Source organism: Mus caroli, unplaced genomic scaffold, assembly GCF_978045245.1.
Source record: "Mus caroli unplaced genomic scaffold, Mus_caroli_1 scaffold_13, whole genome shotgun sequence".
NCBI classification, from domain to species: Eukaryota; Metazoa; Chordata; class Mammalia; order Rodentia; family Muridae; genus Mus; species Mus caroli.
Window position 1 is genome coordinate 44,863,004 of NW_028227268.1, and position 25,868 is coordinate 44,888,871.

The window sequence follows — 25,868 nt, forward strand, 5'->3', positions numbered from 1 at the left end:
TCAGACTTACACTGGTTCCAACACTCTCCCCAGATGGCAACCCCCAGATTCTCACCCTTTCTCATGAGACCCCAAACCGAAGCAGAGACACCTTCCTATGCTACTGACCCCTGGGTCAGGGATCAGAAAATGGCGAGAACACGTAAGCAGAAATATTGTATAACCTTCGTCACATCCCTTAGATTTTCAAAGGAGGGAGATCGATAGGTTGACCATAACAAAGCTGTCAATGTTTATCTAAGTGAGAAAATTTTAAAATGCTGGGTTTCTAATCTTTTAATCTTTGAAGGATTGAGCAAGGAGTGACCCTGGCACTCAGGAGGCAGATGCAGGCTCTGAGTTCAAGGCCAGCCTGGTCTATATAGGGAGTTCTAGAAGAGCCTATAGAGAGAAACTCTGTCTCAAAAAAATAAATCTCCGGTGTTTTGCCTTTTCCAAACCAAGTGAAACTTTTGTCCTGAGTGAACATGTTCTGTGACCATGTGTGAGTGACATCAGAGGGTCATGGCCTGCCTGAGAACAAGTTCCTCACACTGACCAGGAGGTGGAGACAGAGACCGTCTCATCTTCAGGCTCGGCAGAAAGGTCTTTTGGTGCTTTCCTTACCCAGCGTGAGCAGGGCAGCAACCCCTGGGCTCCAGGGGCAGAGAGGCAAAGCTGGGGCCACGAAGTTCCCCGAGGGCCACAGCTGCACCACCTCAGCTCCCCTGGAGACCCCAGTACAAAGTGGGAACCTAGAGGGAAGGAGGCCTTACACTCCAGCAGGAGGCCCGAGCACAGACGCCAGCCCAGGTACAGGGTGGGGGTGGTGGGTTGTCACTGGAGAAAGCAGAGGGCTCCTGGGTGGGGCAGGAGCACCCTACCTGGCTGTAGGCAGGAGAGGCGGCCTCGGGGTCCAGCTGCCAGCAGCAAGCAAAGAAAGAAAGAGAAAAAGGTAAAGACAGGTAGAGAGACCACTACAGGTCCCCTCCAGAAGACGCCCCAAGACGCATGAGCCAGCACTCTATTCCTGATATAGATTGGGAGTCAGGAGCACTTGCCCAGGCTGCTGGCTAGGCAAGAGCGGTCAGACTAAGACAGGAAAGGTTCTTGTTATCATCAGACCCTACAGAAGGAAGGATCTTGTGGGTCATTCCTTGTGGCACACAGGCATCTGACACTCTGTCTCCAGCCAGTCTGTCCTGGACTGGATATTCAGTTGACCCTGGATTAGTCTTGCTCTCCCACACTCCTGGTAGGCCAGGCCACCTCACAACACCCAAGGCCTGTAGCCCCATCCTTCTGTCTTCCCCCGCTGCTCCCCAGGATACCAGTTTTTCTATGGCTACAAGACAGACACAAACCCAGAGGTGCCACTCCCCATGCCAAAGGCTACATTTCAGAGCTAACACAAGGGAACTGACAGCCTAAATCTAAGTCACAGTATTCCAACCCCCATTGCACCGAGTTCCACACCTGGGCAGGCACAGTGACCCCACTGCAAGCAGAGGCCTCCCAGCTCCAACCCTAGCTACCTGTCAAGTGCCCAACCCTTGAGACAGACTTGACCTTTATACTACATTCTGGTTACTTAAAGCCCTCCAAAGCCTTGCTGGCAGAAATGGGAGCCAGGCAAGCCTTGGACATTGCTTATTAGAAATGAGAAGGGTTAATATTCACAGGGGTCTAGACACGGGGCATCAAAATGTGAGACGCTGACTCCTGCCTTGTCAGATGCCAGGCCATCATACCAATGAGCATCCTCAAAGTAGGAGACGGGGGCTAGAGAAGGAGATGGGATCCCCAGCTATGAAGCACCCCTGTGTGGTCACAGGGTCCTGGGCTGTCAGCAGTATCAATATTCCATAGAGTTCAGCTTTCCTTTCTTCAACCAAAGAGCCATTGTGAGGGCTCACAGATAGCCATGGAGTTTCCTTCTATCACACACACACACGCACGCATACGCACATGGGCACACACTGTCCAGCCACCAGCTTTGGGAAGAATAGGGCCAGGGACTGGGAACCCTACACACAAGTGAGGTGGGTATTACAGAAGCTGTGAAGATCCTCTCAAGTCGCTGGTGTGCCTCCTCCGCAGGACTCAACCGGACCTCGGGGTCAGCTCCTGTCTAAAGGTTAAGCCACTATTAGTTCTGGCCTGGGGGGACAGTGGGGGTACCACATGCCAAGCTCTTAGCCCAGGAAGCCACTGGAACCCAGTGCAGAAGTGGAGCAGGGTCAGGGAGACAAGCCAAGTGCCAGTTCGAGTTTTGAAACTCTATGATATGAAAAAGGAACAGGTAGGTACCTGTGAGAGACCTGGGATTACCTCTTCCTATGGCTCTAACTATTGTACCACCCCATTTACTCTTGTCCCAGGATGAACAAGAAATGAACTCCAGGTCAAGACATGTCTCAGCCCCCAACTCCACCCTAGTGCAAAAAGAAGGTGCAGAGAGCTGGAAGGAGACCACAGCCCAGGGCAGGCACATGACACTCCCTGGCTACTTATAGGTTCCCCAAGGAACCGAAGTTCAGCTGCTACCCTGATCATCATGCCAGAAAGCCCCTGCCAACTCTTCCCTGTGAGACAGGAACACACTGCCCTGACAGAGCAGGACAGGAGGGTGGGGAAGGGTGGCACTTGGCATTCCTCCACATCCTGCAATACCCAGGAAGAATGGGGGCAAGGCAGCTTCCAGGAAAGACGGCTACCAAGAGGAAGCACACAGTGAGTGTCTAAGGTCCCTCAGGCTGTGCCCTGGCACCCACATTATTCCTCCCCTAACTACAAGAAAAAGTTAGGGAAAGCTGAGAAAAGCTCAGGGAGGCGGGGTGAAAGTTAATGTCACTCCCAACACACATCCTACGGGACTTCAGCAGGACACACGAGGCGGAGGAGCTTGAAAAGAACTAACTCTCTAACTCAAGACCAGACAGGGAGCCAACACCTGTGAGGCTGGGGTAGTGCAGCTACACAGGGGCTCCCTATGCCTACCTGGTACCCAGGCACAGGGCTTCCCAAGGAGGGTGGATGTTCAGGCCAGGCCTGAAGAAAGCAGCGATGGCACTAGTGACTGTTGGCAGCATCACTTTTGGTCCTACCATCCTGGGTACCTGGTATACCTGGTGCCAGTGAGCAAGCTTGGCGTTTGACCTGCATCCTGTCTAATCAGCACAGTCACCATTGGACGCAGGCATCACCCCTTGTTTGTAATTCAAAACTCTAAAGAGTTCCCCAAACAAAAGATTTTTCTCAATTATTCTGGTGGCAAAACCCACATTGATCTTTTATCGTCCTGAAATGAGACTATTCACGGGTTTGCCTTGGACACAGTCACACAAGGTGGTTAGAGGTGGCTACTTGTATGTATGCCATAAATCATTCCAAGATATAAAAATGACAAGTTCCCAGTACTTAAGGCGTCACAGAAGGGACTAAGGACCTACATTATAACTCCCCACTTGACAACAGACAGGCCCTTGGTGATGAACCTTGCAGAAGTCTCCCAGAGGGTGTGGCTGAGGATGTGAGCCTAGATCACCTGACTTAAGATGCCTGTCTCCACCCTGCGATCATCAGCTAAGACTCAGGTTTTCGGCTCTCATGGAAAGGCCTGCAGCATGCTGGTTAGCAGTTCCCACTTCAGCAACCAGGCCAGAGTCTAGGCCATCGCTCACTCTGGCACAAGGTTAATGAAAGTCATGCAGCCCATGCCATGGGTGGGCACATTACCCTGGGACAGCTTTGATCATGCAAGGCTCCTTCAGGCTTGAGGAAGCCACTGTGAGGGTGGTAAGCCCTCCAGTAAGAGTAGTGAGGGGCATAGGGGGTTAGTGGCACACTCTGGTACCTCCTGCTGCACATCAGAGGCTGGTGACTTGGCCTGCTGTTTTCCATCGGGGTTCAACTTCGGGCCAGCCAAGTTTGGGTCAGCCAGCTCTTGTGCTGGGGCTGGGGAGCCCCGCTTATTTGGGGTCTCAGGCTTGGCTGGGGATCCTGCTTTCTTTGGGGAGTCCACCATGTCTGGAGAGCCTGATTTTCCAGTGGAGGCTGGCTCCTGGCTGGGGGCCTTCTCCCCTTTCCCAGGAGGCTGCTTGCCGCGGGACTTGTGGTCCTTGCCTCGCCCCCGAGACATTAGACTGCGCAGGCCTACAGAGAGCTCATCCTTGGCTGCCTCCTTCTTTGTTTCCGGCTTTGGTGGAGCAGGAGGAGGAGGTGGTGGTGGTGGGGGCTTGGGACTAGAGGCTGCCTTTTCTCCCTTCTTGCCTCGAGCTGGGTGCTCAGGGGACCTGGCTCCTCGGCCTGGAGGCTCCTTGGTAGTCCCAGGCTCCTCACCAGGCAGTACTTTGCTGACCACCTTCCTCACTGCATTCGCCACCCGCTTCCGGGACAGGCCTTGGGCCTCTTCATTTGGGCCTTCAGGTGAGGCAGCCGCTAGGCCATTCATAGTGAGCATGGGTTCGGGACTCTTGGCTGTCTGGGAAGTCTCTGAGGGTACCGGGCTGGTGGCAGGCTGAGGACTCCTAGGTGGAGCACTGCCGTCCTTAGAGCTGGCCTCTGGCTACAGTCACATAAATAAATGAGGTCATGAGTAGCAACCCCACAGCCCTACCCATGTCATGCACACAGGATGAAAGGGGGTGTGGCCTCAGGCCCCAAGACCTATCTTCCATTCGCCAACCAAACAACACACGGATCCAAAAGCTCCCTTCTCTCTCCCAGTACTCCTCTCTCCACCTTCTAGAGTCTAGACATCTAGACAGAACAACTGCATCGAAAACCTTGGCTTCTCTTTCTATAGATCACTCTGCTGCTACCCCCAGAAGGTGTGAAGGGCACTGAAAACACTAACACAAGGGGCCCCCAAGCCCATGAGCCCCTTAGAATTACTGTCTTTATGTCAGAATAGCAACCAAGGCCCAATCCACCACACCCCATCCCCTCATAGCCAGTAGAGCTGGAGGGTAAGGAATCAAGCCTTGGGTGGTCAGTTCCTACCCCCAGGCCCAGGCCTATCTCCTGGGGCTCCCTGCCTTCCCCATCCTTACCTCCTCATCACTCCATTCTCTAGGCAGTCAGACCCATGGTCTGACCACCCTGAAGGAAGAAATTGACAAGGTACTCCTCCTGAGTCAAGCTCCTCCCACAACCCAGTTCTTCTGGCTGCTGGCCACTGTCTCCCCTTCACCTACACTCTTAGTTGCTGCAGATGCCCAATGCTGGCACTGTCTCCCTCCTGCAAACTTCTCATGGGTTAGAGACTCCTACCTCCCAGAGGGCTTGTGTAGAAGGAAGGGAGGACGGCAACTCGGGCCCATAAAGGGTTAAGCAGCCACGTTGCACTCCACAGGGAGCAGGGTCCTGGCTCAGCTGGGTGACTACCAGCCTCTGGGCATCCAGGAGTTGCCTGGTGTAGGTTGGCACTCTCCATCTAGGGTACCCACTCCCTCCCTGACACTCAGCCAGGAACTGTCTGGGGAGGCGAGAGGCTGCTACTAAGGAGGGCCACGCTGGCTAATGACAGGGCAGTTTCCTGCAAAGCTAACCACACTGCCTGTGGTTGGAGACAAGGTCAATCCAGGAGCTGACCAGACAGTGACTTGCTACTCCCTGAGCTGTATAACTCAGTCCTCGATCCCCAGAGCAACCGTGATTCTAGATTGCACCACTGTGAAAGTCTGGCTGCCATGCCTGTTTACAGACTCCCAGATGACAGACCCGCCACATTCAGAGGGTGCGTCACCTTCTGAGTATGGCTGAGTCCAGGCCTCTGGCTCTAGGGAAGTTCTACTGAGGGGGTAGAGAGAGAATGTTGCATGCTGACTATTCTTCAGATTCTTAGGCCAAGAGTATTGGGTGGCATGAAGGGGACTGTGGAACTAGCCGTAGCCCCAATCGCCAGGCCCTTCTCCTGTCCTATTCCTGACTTCCTTCCCATCCCCCACAAGTAGAGATGAGGGCACAATAGTAATTGCTAGCACATACATTGTATTTTGCTTGCTAGACACTCTCCTAAGCACTTTACATGTTAGACAGAAAGAGAAAGGAAAAGAATCTGGGCTACTCTGCAGCTCTACCTGTCTCAAACACATCCCTTAGAAATCGCAGGTTAGCCTTAACCTTCTGGGATTGTTTACAGTTCCAAAGGGAGCCACAGACTGTTCCTAGTCAGTCATCTAAGCAAGTAGGGACAGCAAGGACAGTCTGCCCATCCTGAAAATGTCCTGCATCTTCTCTTGGACACACTGCTCAGGAGATAGCTTCCCTCTCACCCTATAAGAGATCAGCTTTATTCAGGGTCTCTGTCCCAAGGTGGTAGGGTGTGGGGACATCGGGCATCTGTGGGCACAGAGGTTGTGCACAGAGCAGCTGAGGGGTGGGGTGGAAGCGTCAGCAGCAGCTGTCTTGAATCCCTCTGTCCCTCTGTGTCCTTATCTTGGGCCACCCAGTGCAGGCTAAAGAATCCTAACAGCTGAGCATTCATTTGGTCCATGCTTCCTGACCTGAGAGTGCTCCCACACTGCCTGTCCCCAAAGGTCCAGGAAACCAAACCTGAAAGTAATCAACTAAAGGGGTTGGGGTGGGCAACAGAGGGTGGGCCCCAAAGCACCTTAGCTCCCCTCCTCCCTTTCTGTACCCAAAGTGGTGCTACACACTGTACCTTCCACCCCACTGCTGACCTTCCCTCTAACCACACCAGCAACACTGGATGGGACAAGGCCAACCCACCACACACCTACACACACACACACACACACACACACACACACACACATCTCAGGGAAGCACTTACAGCCCCTTCCTCTTTGCCTGGAGGGCCGGGTTTTGGCACACCTTTGTCCTCCTCTTTAACCTGAGGGAGCAGACAGAGAAGTCACTGGCAGGTCAAAGCTGGGAGAAAAGGTCTAGGGGCCTTCTCTCCTTGGGAAGCAGAGCGGGACTGGGGTTGGGTTCAGAGGTCTGAGCAAGACATCTCTTTTTCTGAGATTGAAGCTGCCCAGAGACAGTGTTGTAAGAACTAAGAGTCTCTATGAAAGTAAAATCCCAGGATGCTCGGGGTTCGGTAGCCAGCCCACAGCCCACTGGGGCTGTCAGAGGTCCACCACATCATGATCTCAGGGTCACAGAACTGCCATCCATGCAGATGGGGCAAGGAACCCCAAAGTAAGGTAAGAAGTGTAGGGGAGAGAGATCCCTGGCTGGGGTGGGGGTTTGTGCTACAGCCGGAGCCAGCAGCCTGAGTCAGACAGAAGGTGCAGAGTCGGGGGAAACAGCAGGCGCTGTCACTGTCTGGGAAAGGACTGGTGATGTGGACACTCTGAGGGCTCTTCCAGAGTCAAGCTGGGAATGGACTCCAAGGGGCTGGGCTCCAGAGTCAAAAGAACCCACTCTTCTAGCACCTCTGCCTCCTAAACCCAGGCAGTCCCAGGAGACTTAGCATCCCTTCCTTTCCCAGGCAACCCCATGACATCCTCAGCATGCCTTTCTTTCCTGCATGGTAGGAAGACAGGAGCCCAGGAAGAAGCTTTGACTTCTAATGGAAGATATTCTTAGCAACATCCAGAATCAATTATCTAATAGAGAAGTGGGGCTGTTCATTTTCAACCAAGGTCCATGGTCAATTCTGAGTTCCAATTAGCAGTGCCTGGACACTGTCCAGCATGGTGGCCACTGCAGTATTGAAGCCACATCTTGTCTACGAAGCATATCCAATGGGTCTAGGGTTCAGTTAGTTCTCATTAACATGGGCAAGGCAAGGGAAGATGGCAAAGGCTCACAGAGGAAACCTTCTTACTTCAGAAGCTGGGGTCTGTGCAGAGAAGGGGAGGGGAAGGGTCTGTACAATAATGCAGGGTGGCTAGGTCTGTACCTGCCGTCCTCCTCAGCAAGGGCCACCACCCCTCCCCATGAGGATCACACCATGCATTAGCCCCTAGGCACACAGGTTAGAGCATATTAAGTATTCCCAAAGCACACACACTCTCACTAATGCACACAGTGCAGTTAGTTTGGCTTCGCATATGGCCCAGATTCTAAGTTCACTCAGAGTCCCTCACCAGCTCCAAATCCATCCTTTCTCCAGTAGCCTGTGTCTGGGGTCCCAAATGGCTGTCCAAGGTGAGGAATTGGGAATACTGGTTGCCCCCCAAAGTGTCTGGGACACTGGGCTCAGGTATGAGCTCAGCTCTGGATTTAGCTTCAGGCTGACTCATGCCCTCCCCCCTCCCTAAAGCTTCTGGCAGTGTAGGTCATTGTCCAGCCAGAGACTGTGCATGTGCACAAAGGCATGCCCAAGTCTGCCACAGCCTGGATTACTCTCTGGAGCTAGCTGCCAACTGGCCTGACATCCCCACTAGCAGCTCCTTTCTTCTACCCACCTCATTCCCCAGACTCTGGGCTCCACAGGCATGGGGGCCGAGCCTTCCCCAGAACCCCACAGTCCTGGGGGTGAGGCTGAGCTGCAGGCTGTGGAAGGGTGTGGAGAGATTAGCTTGGAGAGGCAGCAGCAGCACAAAAGGCCGCTCAGCTTACCAGAGGTGGAGCTGGGGAGGGGAGTGACTCAGCACAGAAGCCATCAAGACAGAAAAGGGCTCCCAAGCCACACTGGTCATTCTCCCTGCACCCCCCAAATACACACGCATGCCCAATCCCTTTGTAGCTTCACCATGCTGAGCACATAAGAGAACCAAGATTTTGAAATCCAACTTTCCTTTTGCTCCCAGAAGGCAAACCGAGTTGAAAAGGCCATGGTGCTGGGGGGCAGCCTGTACCTCTGTACCCTGGGTCAGAGAAGAAAGAGGGGCGGGATCTCTCAGGGGCTCAGAGTCTTCCCAAAGGCCAGGACCCGCTGGGATGAATGCTGTGGGTGACAAGAGGAAAGGAGGCTAGAAGGAGGATCCCAAAACTCAGGGCATGGGAGGACTGAGAAATAAACTGTGGGAAGAAGATGGAGGCAAGGTGGGTGTCAGACGGAGAAACGTCTAAACTGGGAAGCTGTGTGTCCTCAAATAAGCTACTTGACCCCTCTGGGCCCGCCTGGAGAATTAGGAACTAGACTGGTCTAGATAATGAATAAAGTCACCTCCAGACCCAGAACTGAAGGAGTCAGGGAGGGGGATGGAGAGCCACTCCCTTGATTCTCCAGGAGACTAAGCAAGCTGCCTGGGGACCCCAGCACCCCTGCCTTCCACCTGCAACCCACGTGGCCTGGCAGAAGTGAGAGGCCTGTGGAATTTTAGCTTTCCTCTCTGCAGGTCCTCAGCACCAGAAATCTGCCCTTGCCCGGGGAGGCTTCACCAAAGAGTTACTTAGACTCCATAGAATGAACGATATGGTTTGCTCCTATAGCTGATTGTGATAAATAATTGGTTAGAAATTAGTTTTGTTTTGAAGTGCTGGGGATGGAACACCGGGCCTCACACACACAAGGCAAGGGCTCCACCTACGAGCTACACGCTAGCCCTATTTTTAATAGGCTCTGTTGGCTTCTGTCTTACTATCCAGTCAGTATGCTACAGGCTTTAAGTTTAATTGACTCATTTGGCCTTGAATTCATGTCTACATTTCGGCACTTGTCCAGAGAGGTCCCTATGACCCAGAAGGACATTGGCCACTAGACATCTGGTTCACTCCTTCACACTAGCTACTCTAGGGAGTAGCCCTCTGATAGCATGCGGGGAGGTCCCCAGAGGAAGCTGCTGCCTCTGTGCCTTGAGGGAGAACTGCCTGAATCTCTCCTCTCTTTCTTTCAGCTGTTTAGGACCAGGAGCAGGCCAACTTTATCCACTATGGAGCAGAGAAGGAACTCCGGCCCCAGGGCTGATGGCAGTGCCTCTGTAGCCGTGACTCCAGATGTAAAAACAGGTTTCTCCCAGAGCTAAGAGACTTGCTGTGGATCAAGGATTCCCAGAGAGGACTCTTGTCCCAGACTGGATATTTCTGCTCTAGTAACTTCAGCCATTTCCAGCATTAACTACTGAATAAGGAATGCCTTCATTTAAATGGACTCTATACAAGGTATTTAACATACATTTCCCTAATTATCTATTCATTCTTCCTCATCCATTCATTCAGTCTTCCATTCACTTATTTGTGTGTGGGTGTGGGTGTATTCATTCATGCAGAAAAGTGCTGAGGCCAGAGTTTAACATCAGCATGCCTTTCTCAATCATGTCTCCACCTTATTTCTTTTAATTTTATTACATTTGTGTGTGTGTTTGTGTGTGTGTGTGTGTGTGTGTGTGTGTGTGTGTAAGTGCATGTATGCTCAGAGGACAACTGGCAGACTTGGTTCTCTCCAACCATGTGAATCCTGTGGAGCTCCCTCAGGCTGTCAGGCTAGGGAGCACTGCCTGAGCCACTGAGCCAACTCCCCAGCCCTTCCATTTAAAACTGTTTGAGGCAGAGTCTGCCAATGGAGCCAGAGCTCACTTTTCCACCTAGTCTAGCTGGCTGACAACTCCTGGGCCTCCATCGTCTCCACTCTCTAGTGGTGGGTTACAGGTATACACTGCCTGCCACACTCAGGCTTTTTCATATGAGTTCTTGGAATCCAAACTCAGTCCTTATGCTTATACAGCATCTACCTAATGAGTCATCAGCCTAATTGATTTTATCATTTATTTTTTCTTTTGAGACAGAGAATTGCTATGTAGCCCAGGTTGGCCTAGAATTCACTATATAGACCAGGTTTGCCTTGCTGAGATCGCCTTGCCTTAGCCCTCCTGGGTGCTGAAATTACACGTATGTACACCATACCCAGCTAACCCCAGATTTTCTAATGTAATCTTCTGACATGGAATCATTATTTTATTTTGCTGATGAGGAAAAAGAATTCTGAAAGCTATTATGTCACATAGATGATATACGATGGGGCTTGGATTTTCTTCTTTTGTGGGACTTTTGTTTTTTGTTTTGTTTTGAGGCAGGATCTCATATTGCCTGTACCTGCCTCAATTCAATGTGCAGCCAAAGATGTCCATGGACTCTTTGATCTTCCTGCCTCTAACTCCCAATTGGAGCTTGGGTTTGATCTAAATAAAGTCAGTCCAACTCCAAAGTCTATACTGCCTCCCTCACCAGCTTCTCTTCCTCCGTGTGAGCTCCAGGAGATCTGGCTCAAGCCAAGGCACAGGCTGACAGTGTGGCTGCATAGGCATTCAATCTTTCCAAGCTGAGTTTCTGAATTTACAAAAGGGAGACTCCAGTACGTCCCCAACACCTTCTAAGACCTGGCCATCTTTCTCTCCCCGTGTCACTTCTGACCACTTTCCTCCCTTGGAAGAATGGAAAGGAAATCCGTGCCCCTGATCACTCCCCTGAGCCATTTCACCCCTCCCCCTCCTCACAGCCACCCCCCCCCCCCGCACTCCCCTCCCCCCACAGGCTTACAGAGAAGGACAGAGGGAGAGCTGCTGAGTGGCTCCTCAGTTAAGTGGAAGAGTTGGTATTCGCAGCCAGGAGGAGTCTTTTGTTGTTGTTGTTGTTGTTTTTCGAGACAGGGTTTCTCTGTGTAGCCCTGGCTGTCCTGGAACTCACTTTGTAGACCAGGCTGTCCTTGAACTCAGAAATCCGCCTGCCTCTGCCTCCCAAATGCTGGGATTAAAGGCGTATGCCACCACCACTCGGCAGGAGGGGTCTTGGTAACTATGCCATCCCCTGACTGGGATTTCATCCTGGCCAGGACTCTCTCTTACCCATCATACCATTCGGCTTTGACAAGTTGACAGTCATATGACAATGGAGGAAATGGGAGAGGAGGCAGGTTTCTTGGCCCAAAGCTTATCCCATCTGATCTCTTTCCCCCAAACACACTACAGAGAATAAGGCTTGTCCATCCTGATTCTCAGAGAGGTGACACAAACAAGAGAGGTGTGACTCCCAAACTTAGCAAAGATAAATAGATATAGCAAACTCAGGGCCGGGAGACCAGGGTGAGGAAGGCAGGGATATGCATCCTCTCTGGCCTAGTCAGCCCATCTGTAGGAATGGATGCCAAAGGAGCCGACATCAAGAAACAAAGAGGAAAAGAAAACCCACAAGCTCCTGCAAGCACTTTTTCAGAGATGCACTCCACGGGACAGTCAAACTGCAAACAGCCCAAGGGATTGGAATAAGAGCTGGTTAGGGAAACAATGTCGTTAGCCCAACACATGGGTATGCTGCCATTTACAAAGACAAAGATGTGGACAATGAAACCATATGGAAAATTCCACACAAAATGACATCAATCAAAAAGAACGAGAACATAAATAGCATGCCAATGGTGATCATAATAATTTTGTAAATGTTATAAATTAAACACAACAGACATACTTGCTATTTATTTTGCTGTGCAGTCGTTACTTACTGCTTGTTTTTATTGTAAAGATGGCTAAATAGTCAATAAAAAGGGGAGAAGGAAAGGAGATAATAATAGCTAGAAGCCTTTGTTTCCAAAGAGGAGAAATCTGCTGAGGCACCGTCTACCCTCTGCCCCAAAGTCGCCTATCACTCAGGGAGACAAGGCAGGGTTTACCCTCCCCCTGTGTCAACACCCATAACCCTCCCTTAGCCACCACAAGACACTGTGTTAAGGAAAGGAGAGATCAGGGCTGGAGAGATGGTTCAGCGGTTAAAAGCAATGGCTGCTCTCCAGAGGACCTAGTTTCAATTCCCAGCACCCACATGGTGGCTCACAACTGTCTGTAGCTCCCACTCCAGAGGATGTGGCAGTCTCACACAGGTATCCATGCAGTCAAAATGCCAATGCATATAAACATAAATCTCAGAAAGAAAAAAAGAAAGAGAGAGAGAGAGAGAGAAAGAGGGAGGGAGGGAGGGAGGGAGGGAGGGAAACAGACAGACAGACAGACAGACAGACAGACAGACAGGAAAAGAAAGAAATAGGGGAGTTCAAAGACCCTGAGAATAATCATACCCACTGGGCAGCCCAGGAATGCCCAGCCTGGACAGATGCTGTTAAGTGTTACGTGTCTAAGCCACACATCCAAGTCCCAAGAGCAGCAAGTAACTCCAAGACAGAGACTGTGTCTCGAGGCAACCAAAATGTCATCAGGGGCAGAGGTAAGTTTCCAGCCTGTTGCCCTGTGCCAACACCATTGGCAATGCTCTTCCCTCTTCATCCGTATTCCAAGGCACACAAGGGAGCTCTCAGGAGAATCTCCCCTTGACGATCTCACCCCAGCACCCACTTATCTGAGGAGCAGGGAAGGGAAGAAAGAATAGCAGCAATGGCAGTGACTTCTTTGCAGTGCTGGGAATCAAACCCAGTGCCTCACCATGCTAGACAAGCCACCTGCCACTGAGCAGCAGGTCCAGCCAACAGTACATCTTTATTGAGCATCTTTGTGGTGCGAGGTGTTATGCTCAGCCCCTAACAAGCTCACAACATCCCTCTGAAGTAGACACCAGCATGAGTCTTGCTTCACAGATGAGCAAAGGAAGACCCAGAAGATCACGCGACTTTGTTACGGCCTCACAACAGCAAGTGACAGATCTAAAATGCACACTCAGAGCTGTCCTCTACCAACCTTTTAGGGCTTACTTTAAAGGAGCGTGGTCAGCTCTCCCCCATACTCCCTTGTTCACCTATACCGTGGGCCTTCCACATCAGTGGCTGGAGCAACAGCTTGGGTAGAAAGCAGTAGCTTCCATGGCTCTCCACTCATGACCACTCTACAAAGCTGCTTGGAAAGGGGAGTTCTGCAGGGAAGGGCCTGAAGGCCACACTGCCAGCCAAAGGAAGAGAGGAAGAAGAGGTGGCCCTCCCTCGGAGCCAGCCTCTAGCCGAGCCCTCCCCCACAGCAGGGCGGAACAGAAAGCAGCAGAGAACCCTGGGCCACTGCCCACCCGCCTGGAGGAAGCAGGTGCCATGGGACAGCTTCCTGTCACCACAGCAGTTGCAGAAAGGCCAGGGTTTCCTCGGACAGACAGACAGGCCGCTGGAGGTCTCCCCTTTCTGAGGACACCCAAGACTCCTCTGCAGGGCACTTTGCCATCTGCTAGTGCCATTTCCCATGGCCCTGAGTCTGTGACAGACAAGGTGCAAGATGGGGTGGGGAGTAGGCTGGAGCAGGAAGCACCCAGCTTCCAGAGTGAAGAGTTCCCTCCCGCCAGCACCACCCTGCTCTGCCCCACACACACCTCCATGGCGGTGCCAGTCTGGCAGCTGGGACAGGGCAGTTCTTCGGGCACAGGGAGATACAAACGCTATGGGCATATCTCAGGCTTCTGATACGCCTCCGCACTGGGCCAGCTCACGCTCTGCCAACTGCTGACTCAATTGAAAACCTTACCCTTAGTGGCTGGAGGGGCAGAGAGGAGGACAGGACGGTCTGGGAGGCAGCTATGGCTCTCCTCACTTGCTTTTTTAAGGAACTTACTTCTCTGGAATAATTTGCTAAAAGAGAGTCATGGGCTGGCAGGGTGCTGGAGTGGGTTAAGATGCTGTTGCTAAAGCCTGAGGACCTGAGCTTGGTCCTCCGAACTCACTGGTGGGAGGAGAGAACTAACTCCCACAAGTTGTCCTCTACCCTCCACATACAAACCAAGGTGCACATGAGTGCACATGAGTGCACACACACACACACACACACAAATGAATAAAGATAAAAAATCTTCTTTAAGTTAAGATAAAGAGGCTCACAGACAGCATCTCTGGGATGCCCTGTGTGTCTTTTCTAAGTATCCTGGCCGTGGGAATGGAAGAGGCCATGCTGGGTACTTCTTGAGGACAATAAGAAGATTGCAGCCAACCACAAGGACCATCCCCTGTCAAGGCCATCTTTCCCATCTAGTCCAGAGTAAGAGAGCAGAGGGGGCTACCATAGCAGCCCAAAGCAGGACCAAATTCTCCAAAGACATGCCTGGGTTCCTAGGCTCTGAAGAAATGAAAGCCAGGCCGTCTTCGCTGTGGGAAAGGCGTGCCTCAGTCTGTGGGGTGGTGGAGGCAGCCCCAGGAAACTGAGGTTTAGAAGATGGTTCCCCACCAAAGCTCCCCAAATCGTGAGTCAGACCCAGTATGTATGTGCCTTGCCTCATAGGGGCTCTGAGGCAGCTGGGCCATGTACTGCCCTTTCAACTAAGTGACTGAGAGAGAGGAGCCCCAAGGCAGCCCCACCCCTTCCTCTCCACCTACTTCTGCCACATCTGGGGAAATAACAGGACGCCTTCCTTTCCTAAATGAGGAAACATCATGGGGAGGCCGGGACATTTCCGGGGTTGGGGTCAGAAGGACACTCACCAGCATGGCTTGGCCTGGAGCAGCCCAGAGCAAGGAGTCTCCTCTCTCTGCTGCTCCCGTTAGCAGCTCAGAATAGCACAGGCTGCAGCCCCGCCCCGGTCCCCTCCCTCTCCCAGGCCCCTCCCGCTGCAGCTGCCCAACCCTGCCAGAGTTGTGCAGACAGCAGAGGCTAGAGGACTGCGGGCACCAGGTATGTCCACAGCCAGGGAGCAATGGGGTCTGGGTAGAAGGGAAAGAAGGCTCTTCAAATAAGGACATGGGTTGGGGATAGAGAGTGTCCTGGGGTTAGGGACAGGAGACAGGAAGGGTGGCACTTTCCTTCTGACACACTCAGCCTCCTGGACAGCTGAGCTGATATGGCCCCTAAAAATAGCAAAGGAATTTGAGACCTGCAGCCCCCGGCCCCACAGGCCAAGATTGAGACTAGCACATGCGCGCTTACATACACACACATACCAGCAGGTGTGCATGAACTCAATCACAGCACAGTGTACTTGAGAACACTTCAATCATACGCCTAACTATGGCATCTAAGTAACTGTATAAAGACACTAACACTGCATTCAATATGACATACGGGGGCCCACGCACACTAGGCCCGGTCAGCAACCTCACAGCAGTCCTGTAAGGCCCAGCAAGAGCAGAGACCCCACATGATCAGCCTGAGTGAGGCCTCCTGCTGCTGCCTCATTAGAATAGATGCTTGGGAGAGAATCAACTGCTCTCCCTCCATCTCCTCCCACACACCAGCCAGCTGCTGCATAGGCAGAGGAGAGTGTGGTGGGTGGGGAGGGGTGGGGAGCTCTCAGCCCTGCAAACGTAGGGAACTGGGGGGGGGGGCAGGGCCCATGAACAACGGTCGGGGTCGGTCGTCAGTGAAGAACTTGTGTTCCTTGTTAGAAACCCCTGCCTGGCTCTAGTTAACAAGACCAGATACCCTGGAGGCTGATATGGGTGCTGAGGAAAAGACAGCAATGAGGGGAAAGACAGGGCCTGCCAAGTGTCTGTGGAAAATGGAGACAATCTTTGCTTCCTTCTTCCTTTCCAGGGAGGGAGGGAGGGATTGGAAAAACCCAAGCTCGCCACCCACGGCCAGTTCTAAGTACCCCTGGTCCTGAAGCTACTATATGCTCCAAAACGAGAATGGTAAGTACTGCCCAAAAGGACCAAACCCAGCTCTCCTACCTTTTGTTTGCAGACAGAATTTCTCTGTAGACCCCTGGATGTCCCGGAACTTGCACTGTAGACCAGGCTGGCCTTGAACTCAGTGATCCTCCTGCTTCTGCCCTACAAGTGCTAGCTAGTATCAAAGGTGTGCACCACTACTGCCAGGTCTGATCTTTCCGCATGACACTGTAACAAGTCACCCAGTCTCACCATCCCACACACATATGCACACACATACACAGGCTATCGGGAAACACTCTTCTCTGCTCTCTAGGGAAGTCAAAGGTTCTGTATCCCCAGGTTCCTCTGAGCACAGCAATGCTCACTGAAGCCTTGAATGCTTCAGAGTTCAGGCTTTAGTAAAGGATGTAGTGCCTAGACCTCCCTGTCTCCCTCTCAGTCTCTGGTTTAATTGGTGGGGGAAGGAGCCCTGAGCACTGGGATTTCTAAAACACTCCAGATGGTGTCCGTTTTGTTTGTTTTTAATGTGTATGAGTGTTTTATTTGTGTTTGTGTGTGTACATCTCATGTGTGCCTAATGCCCAAGGAAGTCAGAAGAAGGTGCCAGATCTCCTAGAGCAGGAGCTGTAGATAGTTGCAAGCCATCACATGGGTGCTGAGAACCAAACCCAGGTCCTAAGCCCTCTCCAGCCCTGCTTTTGGCATTTTGTGAAGCAGTCCCACTTTATGGCCCAGGTTGACTTGAAACTCATTATATATCCCAGGTTACTTCAAACCCTCAATTAATCCTCCTGCCTCAGTCTCCCAAATGCTGTGATTATAGGCTTACACCACCATGCTTAGTATGTTTCTTTGTTGTTGTTGTTGTTTTGTTTTTGTTTTGTTTGAGAGAGAGAGAGAGAATCTGGGCAGTGGTGGCGCATGTCTTTAATCCCAGCACTTGGGAGGCAGAGGCAGGTGGATTTCTGAGTTCGAGGTCAGCCTGGTCTACAGAGTGAGTTCCAGGACAGCCAGGGCTATACAGAGAAACCCTGTCTGGGGGTGGGGGGTGTGGAGAAAGAGAGAGAGAGAGAATCTGGCTAAGCAGCTTAGGCTGGCTTTGAACTTGAGATTCCTACTGTCTCAGGCTCTTGAAGCTGGGATTATAGGTGTGTGTCCTCCAAGTCAGGCTCCTGGTGATTCTGGCTTAAGCCAAGGCTACTGAGGCAGATATAAAGCCTAGTAGTAATGTGCCCAACTGTTGGATGGGTGGGTGGGTGGGTGTCTGTGTAGCCATGGGCAGGTGACTTTAATTCCCCGCATCTCTACATTGAAGATTATGCTTATACTATTTCTTCCCAGTCATTAAGAGGCAAGGACAGGCTAGAAAAGATTTAGTTTTCAAAGTTTGGTCCCTGAATCTACAGCATCCACATCAAGTGGGCACTGGCTAGAAATGCTAAAGCATCACTCACTCCAGCCTCTGCATCCAGAGTGCTGGGACCCAACATTTGAGGTTTAGCCAGGCTTCTAGTAGTTCTGATACACATTACAGTCTGAGAACCACTGCTTGGGACTGGAGAGTTGACTCAGTGGTTAAAAGCACTGACTGCAGCCAGGCATGGTGGCGCACGCCTTTAATCCCAGCACTGGGGAGGCAGAGGCAGGTGGATTTCTGAGTTCATGGCCAGCCTGGTCTACAGAGTGAGTTCCAGGACAGCCAGGGCTATACAGAGAAACCCTGACTCAGGGGAAAAAAAAAAAAAAAAAAAGGCGCACTGACTGCTCTTCCAGAGGTCCTGAGTTCAATTCCCAGCAACCACATGGTGGCTCACAACCATCTGTAATGGGATCTGATGCCCTCTTGTGGTGTGTCTGAAGACAGCTACATTGTACTCATAAAATAAATAAATCTTAAAAAAAAAAAAAAAAAAAGGAAGGAAGGAAGGAAGAAAGGAAGGAAGGAAGGAAGAAAGAAAAGACGTATCCACAGTATATCACGGTTAAAGATAAAACCTTCAGAGCCACACTTCCTGGTTCAATCTAGGCTCTTTCACATAGTGACTATATAGAATAATTGCTACTCTATAATTCAATTTTTTCATCAGTAAAGTAGGGGAAATAATAGTACCTATAATATAGAGTTAACATAGGGTAGATGATTTAGTGCATATAAAGTTCTAAAACCACTGTCCCTCATGGATAGAGTATTTATTTAACATGTTTGAGTTACTGGATTCCATCCCCAGCACATAGGGGAGGGCACTTATAAACAAAATGTAATAATAGATGAGAAGGTGTCTCAATGAGTCAAAACACTTGCTGTGTCAGCATAATGACATGAGTTCAAAACCCTAGAATGCACATTAAAACAACAACAACAACAACAACACTAGGAGCTGGAGAAATGGCTCCAAAGGTAATAGTACTTCCTGTTCTTCCAGAGGACCAGACTTTGGTTTCCAGTACTCAGGTCATCACAGCCACCTGTAACTCCTGTTGCTGAGGATTCTGTACCCTCTTCTGACTTACGTGGGTTCTCTCACACATGTGGTCTAAACTCACACAGACACAACCACACATATATGCACAAGAATGAGCACATGTGCATATACTCACATGTATGCATAAACACATATGTGTATGTATGTGTGCTCAAGCATGCCTAGTGTGGTCATTTGTATGCCTTGGACCTCTGCCCACACATATGTGCACATAATACACATAAAGATATACAGATGCATACAAATTAAATATGTAACTTTCTACTAAAAAACGATTGAGGATAGCCAGGTATTGTGGTGCATGCCTTTAATCCTAGCATACAGGAAGCAGAAATAGATAGATTGCTGTGAATTTGAGACCAGCTTCATCAACATAGTGAGTTCTGGGACAGCCAGGGCTAATAGAGACACCCTATCTCAAAAAAACAAGAACACAGCAAAAGGATTGAAGAAGACATCCAGTGTCCACCTCTGATCTACACACACACACACACAGAAAAAATGTAAATACTGTTATCTTATCTTAAAAATGGGAGAAAGGGCCGGGCAGTGGTGGCACATGCCTTTAATCCCAGCACTTGGGAGGCAGAGGCAGGCAGATTTCTGAGTTCGAGGCCAGCCTGGTCTACAGAGTGAGTTCCAGGACTGCAAGGGCTACACAGAGAAACCCTGTCTCAAAAAAAAAAAAAGGGAGAAAGGAGCTGGAGAGTTGGCTCAGGGTTAACACTCTCTTATTCCAACACTCTCCTCTGACTTCCAAGGGCATCAGTCACGTATATATGATACACATACATACATACACAAAACATTGATACACATAAAATAAGAACAGAAGCCAGGCAGTGGTGGCTCATACCTTTATCTCCAGAACTTGGGAGGCAGAGGCAGATGGATTTCTGAGTTCAAGGCCAGCCTGGTCTATAGGGCAAGTTCCAGGACGGCCAGAGCTAGACAGAGAAACTCTGCCTGGAAAAACTAAAATGAGGGGACTGGCGAGATGGCTTAGCAGGTAAGAGCACTGACTGCTCTTCCGAAGGTTCTGAGTTCAAATCCCAGCACAACCACATGGTGGCTCACAACCACCACAAAGAAATCTGACGGCCCTGGGCTGGTGAGATGGCTCAGTGGGTAAGAGCACCCGACTGCTCTTCCGAAGGTCCGAGGTTCAAATCCCAGCAACCACATGGTGGCTCACAACCATCTGTAACGAGATCTGGCGCCCTCTTCTGGAGTGTCTGAAGACAGCTGCAGTGTACTTACATATAATAAACATAAATAAATCTTAAAAAAAAAAAAAAAGAAATCTGACGCCCTCTTCTGGTGTGACCCCCCAGCCTCTAAATCTTGAAAGAAAGAAAGAAAGAAAGAAAGAAAGAAAGAAAGAAAGAAAGAAAGAAAGAAAGAAAGAAAGAAAGAAAGAAAGAAAGAAAGAAACAGGAAGAAAGAAAGAAAGACAGGAAGAAAGAAAGAAAGACAGGAAGAAAGAAAGACAGACGTCTAGACTAAAACAAAAAATAAAATAATAAAAAAAATAAGTTTATGGTGGGATACCGAAACTCTTAAGGCAAAGGCAGAGAGGGCAGAGGTGGGGGAAATAGCTCTCTATGAGCTTGGGGGAGCCTAGCCTTCATAGTGAGTTCCAGGAGCTACACAATGAGACCTTGTCTAAAAGAAATAAAAAATACATAATACATAAATCTAAAAAAAAAAAAAAAAGCAAGAATGGAGAGATGGCGTAGAGTAAAGTATGTGCTGTATTAACATGAGGACCTGAGGTAGATCCCAGCACCCAAGAAAAGACTCAGGCTCAGGAGCTGGACAGGTGGCTAAGTGGTTAAGAGTAGCTCTTCTTCCAGAGGACCTGGGTGTGACTCCCAGCACCCACATGGCAGCTCACAACCACCTGTAACTCTAGTTCCAGGGATCCAATCCCTTTTTCTGGCCTCCATGGATACAGCGTGCACATGGTTCACAGACAACTGTGCAGCAAAATAGTGGTGGTCCCTTTGATCCCAGTGCTAGGAGGGTGGAGACAGGAGGATCCCCAGGACTTCCAGGCCTGACTCCCTTTCATTCCCTCACACAATCTCATGTAAACTTCCCCATGCTCCTGTCCACATGGCCACCAGCCCCTCCACCTTGCCTAGCCCTTCCCATTCCTAGAGACCCATCTATAGCTCTGCCTTCTTCAGGATACCTTTCTGGGATGTACGAAAAAATAAAAAAATAAAAGGCCTACCCAGGAGCGTGGTGCAAACACAGATGAAGCAACAACACAGCCCTGGGGCTGAATCCCAGCCCAGCCTTTCTCTTCCCGTCTGATCTAAGACAGAATTATTCCACTTCTTCAACTTGCTGACTTCCCCGCCCCACCCCTTACCATGTGTGATTCTTGCCGTGTGTAGTTGTGAGACTAGAAGACAGTACATATAAGCTTATGCTTGACAAATTAAATTGTAGGTGGTAACTACATGAGTAACATCATTTAAATTATCATTTGAAAACACAGTGCTCAATATCTACACCTACATCCTTGGTGTAGCGCTCTGTTACATATGGAGAGTCACACGTTACGTAATGTTAACTCACAATACAAAAACAGAATACAGTCAAAACCTTCTGGGGCTGGAGAGATGGCTCACTGGGGAAGAGCACCGGCTGCTGCCCTTCCAGAGGACATGGGTTCAGTTCCTAGCACCCACATTGGTGGCTTATATCTGTCTCTAAGTCCAGTCCCAAAGGTCCGATGCCCACTTCTAGCCTCCACGGGCACCAGGCACACACGTGGTGCACAGCCATGCAAAACATGCACTCAGACAAGAATAAATAAATCTCCTAAAACCCCTAAAATTGTTCAGCAAGGATAGAGTCCACGTGGTTCTGCGTCTATAGCAATCCCTCTCCGCCCAGTTTCATGGCCCACACTTTCAGCTACCTGAGGTCAACCCCAGTTTGAAAATATTAGACAGCCCCAGACATAAAGGTTTTATACGTTTTAAACTACACGTAATTCTGAGTAGCACGATGAAGTTTCCCATCATCCCACTCTTTCCTAGACAACAATCTGTGCCATGAATGCCATCTGTCCAAAAGTCACTGAGTAGCCATCCTGGTTATGAGGCGGACTATCACAGGATCCCAGGGCTGTGTTCAAGGAATAGTAATTCTACTTAATATAATTCTACTTAATAATGCCCTCAGAGATGAGAAGGTAGCTCAGCAGGAGAATACTTGTTCTAGTATTCTTAAAGCCTTGGATTCAATCGCCAGCCTGTTAAATAAATAAATCCCCTAGAGGGGGAGTGGTGTGGCCAGAAACTCAGATATGCCAGAGAGAAACTCCAAAGTCCTTCCTACAGGTGAGAACACAGTAAGGCTTTCTGAGAGTTGATATTTATATAACCTTTAATCACACCATATTGTTATTGTTGCTGCTACTTCATTTACTTACTGTTAATCTCTTACTGTGCCTAATTTATAAATTAAACTTTATCATAGGTATGCAAAGCTTTTGGGCATTTACTATGGATCTTGAAACACATCTCCTGTGGATGAGGGGGAAACCTCTGATCCATTCTATACAATCTCTCTCCGTGGAAGCACAGTGCACAGTGTGCACAACATATAATAATAACCAAATGCTATTTTCAGTAATCTTAGGCCAATGTAATTTCTTACGCAAACACGCAGTTGAACTCACTGAAGTTTATTGTGTGTACGCCTTGACTACAGAACCTAAGTCAGTGTTCTGAATGGCCATCAGTTCATGTCACGTGTCTAAGCCATCAGGACCACTTTCGCCTCCTTCATTTGCCATCTGTGGAGACTGGTCCTCTAGCCAGCGTCAACTCCGCCTTGCATGCAAGCTGCTGTTTAGTTGCTCTACATGCCAGGCTGCATACAGCAAATCAAGCCATCGTACCCACAGCTAGACGGTGTTGGTTGAGATGGTCAGAAACCCTGATGAGGGAACAGGGAATACACACAAGTGTACAGTTTTCCCTGACCCCACTCTAGTCTGTGCCTTTTTGTTGTCTGGCCCTGGAGGTAAACACTGGGCAGCACTCAGAACCCAGGTTTACAACAATTACATTGCAGACTGGAGCCACATAAAATAGGACCTTGATGCTGGGGACAGAGTGGTGACCTCAAGAAAACTGTGTCCATCTGTCCCATGTCCATCACTCTGTAAGTAACCCCTAATAAATTCAGTTTTACTCATCAAAATGAATTTGGAAGGTCGTTGCTTAGTGGTAGAGTGCTTGCCTAGTGTGCTTGAAGCCCTGTGTTTAAGATCCAGCACAGTGGGGCTGGTGAGATGGCTCAGTGGGTAAGAGCACCCAACTGCTCTTCTGAAGGTCCAGAGTTCAAATCCCAGCAACCACATGGTGGCTCACAACCATCCGTAATGAGACCTGACGCCCTCTTCTGGTGTGTCTGAAGACAGCTACAGTGTACTTACTTATAATAATAAATAAATCTTAAAAAGAAAAAAAAAAAGATCCAGCACAGCATTACGCGCGCACACACACACACACATATACACAAACTTGAATAAGTCACTCTTCTGGTTATTGGTGCTGGGGGCATACTTAATTTTATATTTTCCTGAAAGACTTACTCAAAGCTATCTTACTCTCTAACCAAACACACAGTAGGTATTCAGCAAGCCACTGGATTTACCCAACTCATCTAGAAGGTACAGTAATAAGCTGGATGGAATGGGAAAGAGGATATCCACAGGGGGCCAAAACTTTAGTGCTCTGCATTGATTGCTGTGCTGTTCGATCGATGACGTGAGAGGTCCTTGGTCCTGTAGAGAGCTGAGTAGAGCCATGGGAAGCCAGATGGGAAGTTGGAGGAGGCAGGGGAAGCTGGCCCTGCAGCCAGTAGTGCTACATGTGTAACATCCCACGGGGAATGCTATGGGGAAACACAGTCTGGTTCTTTTCCATCTCTGGAGAACTATCCTTTGAGCAGGCCTGGGTGGAATGTTTGTTATGGTAACTTATCACTCGCCCACTCCTGGACTCTGCTTAGAGATGAGGCACATACAAGGATGGGTGAGTGGCAGTGACTTAGCTTCTGACTTCTTCCCCTCCCCAAAAAACATGACCAGCAGCGGAAAGAACAAATACACCCCAACAGTCATAACTGAAGTACGAGCGCGCTCCTCCAGCACGGGCATAACGAAGTTCTGGGAAGGCTCGGAGGGTGAGCACTTCTCTTGGAGAGGGGGTCAGCCACACAGGGTACAGTGTGGAGCCAGGCCAGGAGAGAGAGGGGGGTTTATTTATTTACTTATCCATAAAAGAGAGGGGCTTTATTTGTTTTTCGTCTATTTATCTGGGAGACAGGGTCTCACTATAATAGTACTCCAGGCTGGCCTCCAACTCACAGTGACCTTACTCAGATGCACAAGTGCTGTTATTACACATAGTAGGTTTATCAGGAATACGTAGGGTGGAAACACTAAAACTGAGGTTCTCCTTAAAACCTTTAAGGAGAGCATGTTCCCCCACCCCAGCTGTCCCTCGTTCCTCCTGAAGATCTTGTAAATAAATATATATGTATATACATATATATGTGCATACACCACAACACACACACACACGTTTAGCTGGGCATGTTAGCCCACAACTTTAGTTCCTGCACTCAGGAGGCAGAGGCAGGTTCCAGGTCCATCTGGTTTACAGAGTGAGTTCCAGACCAGGCAGAGATACACAGTGAGACCCTGTCTTTAAACAAATAAATAGCATTTGTGTGTGGGGGGGTGTTCAGTCCATCAGGCTGAGATGGTTCAGTGGGTAAAGGCACTTGCCACCACGTTGGACAATCTAAGTTTGATCCCAGAATCCATAAGACCGAGAGAAGCGAGTCCACAAACTCTCATTCATGTGTGCTGTAGCATGTTCATGCTTAACACACACATACAAATAACAGTAAGTAAATGTGAAAGAGTCTATAGGGTTGCGACACGGCTCAGCAGTTAGGAACGCTGACTGCTCCTCCAGAGGACCCAGGTTCAATTCTCAGCATCCACATGGTAGCTCACAACCATCTTTAACTCCAGTTCCATGGGATCTGGTGCCCTCACACAGACATACATGCAAGTAAAATACCAATGCACATAAAATAAAAATAGTTACAAAAAGAATCTACTGACACTCTTTTCACAAATGAGTACCAACGACATGTTTGTATTACTAATTTACAGTACCTAATAAAACAATGGAACTTGTTGTTTAGGGAAGTTTAGGGAGCCCTGTTTCAAGCACTCAGCCTTAAGGACTTGGGAGAGACCACAGAACTTCTGCTTCCTGGGTAGGGGAGCGCCAGCCACCAATCGTGACAGGTGCACCCCATCAGAGGACTTCTGAGGTTCCTCAACACCAGCTTTAAACACAGCATTTACAGAAAACGCTTTAGCAGGGGTGTCTCCATATTTTAATGGCATTAAGTGATCAAGAGATACCGAAAGGGAAGCAGCCAAACTCCTTAAAGAGGAGTAAGGGCCGGTAAGTGGAAACCTGTACTGTCCGAAAAGTCCACACACGGGTTGCCGTAGTGGCCAAATCGACCTCAGACCTGACTATCACTGAACTTCCGGTTCGGCCTAGCCGCCAGAGCATGGGTGGAGCCAGGTTCAGCGCATGCGCTAGGAACTCAAGAGCCACTCCGCCCTGCAGTGTCCCCAGATTTTCCGGCAGAGGGCAGCCTTCCCCTTCTCATGGACCTGCTGGCACAGCCAAGACTGCAGATTTCACCTCTGGTGGGCCCGCCCCCAGAAAGCGTCCTGGGGAGCTGAGGCTTCAGGGGGGGCTGCAGCAGCAAGATGGCCTCTCACTTTACCCAGGAGATGGCAATGAAGGTGCAAAAATGCGCTGGGCGCCTATATTTTTTTTCATTACTAACTTATTCTTTGTACCTGAAATAGCTCGAACACGTAGAAGATGTTTACTAAGTGTTTATTGATGGAAAAGTGAATGAATGAATACCTGAGTTTATAGTTCAAAGATTTTTTTTTT

At 49.7% G+C, this 25,868-nt stretch overlaps 1 protein-coding gene across 11 annotated transcripts in view; it reads right to left on the reverse strand.

Annotated features, from left to right (window-relative positions):
• Myo18a (myosin XVIIIA) overlaps window positions 1-25,868 on the reverse strand; it is a 106,370-nt gene that overhangs the window by 49,690 nt on the left and 30,812 nt on the right. For 3 of the 11 annotated variants that reach the window (XM_085829800.1, XM_085829799.1, XM_085829794.1), the window contains exon 3: window positions 756-899. The exons of 3 other annotated variants lie outside the window; for them this stretch is intronic. In XM_085829800.1, the coding sequence (XP_085685926.1) occupies window positions 756-899 (144 nt within the window). Of the gene's footprint in view, window positions 1-755; window positions 900-2,014; window positions 2,111-3,835; window positions 4,547-6,778; window positions 6,839-8,042; window positions 8,623-8,694; window positions 8,846-15,229; window positions 15,315-25,868 lie in introns of those variants that run through there. 5 more of the 11 variants (XM_085829797.1, XM_085829795.1, XM_029484086.2 and 2 more) reach the window with 5 other exon arrangements.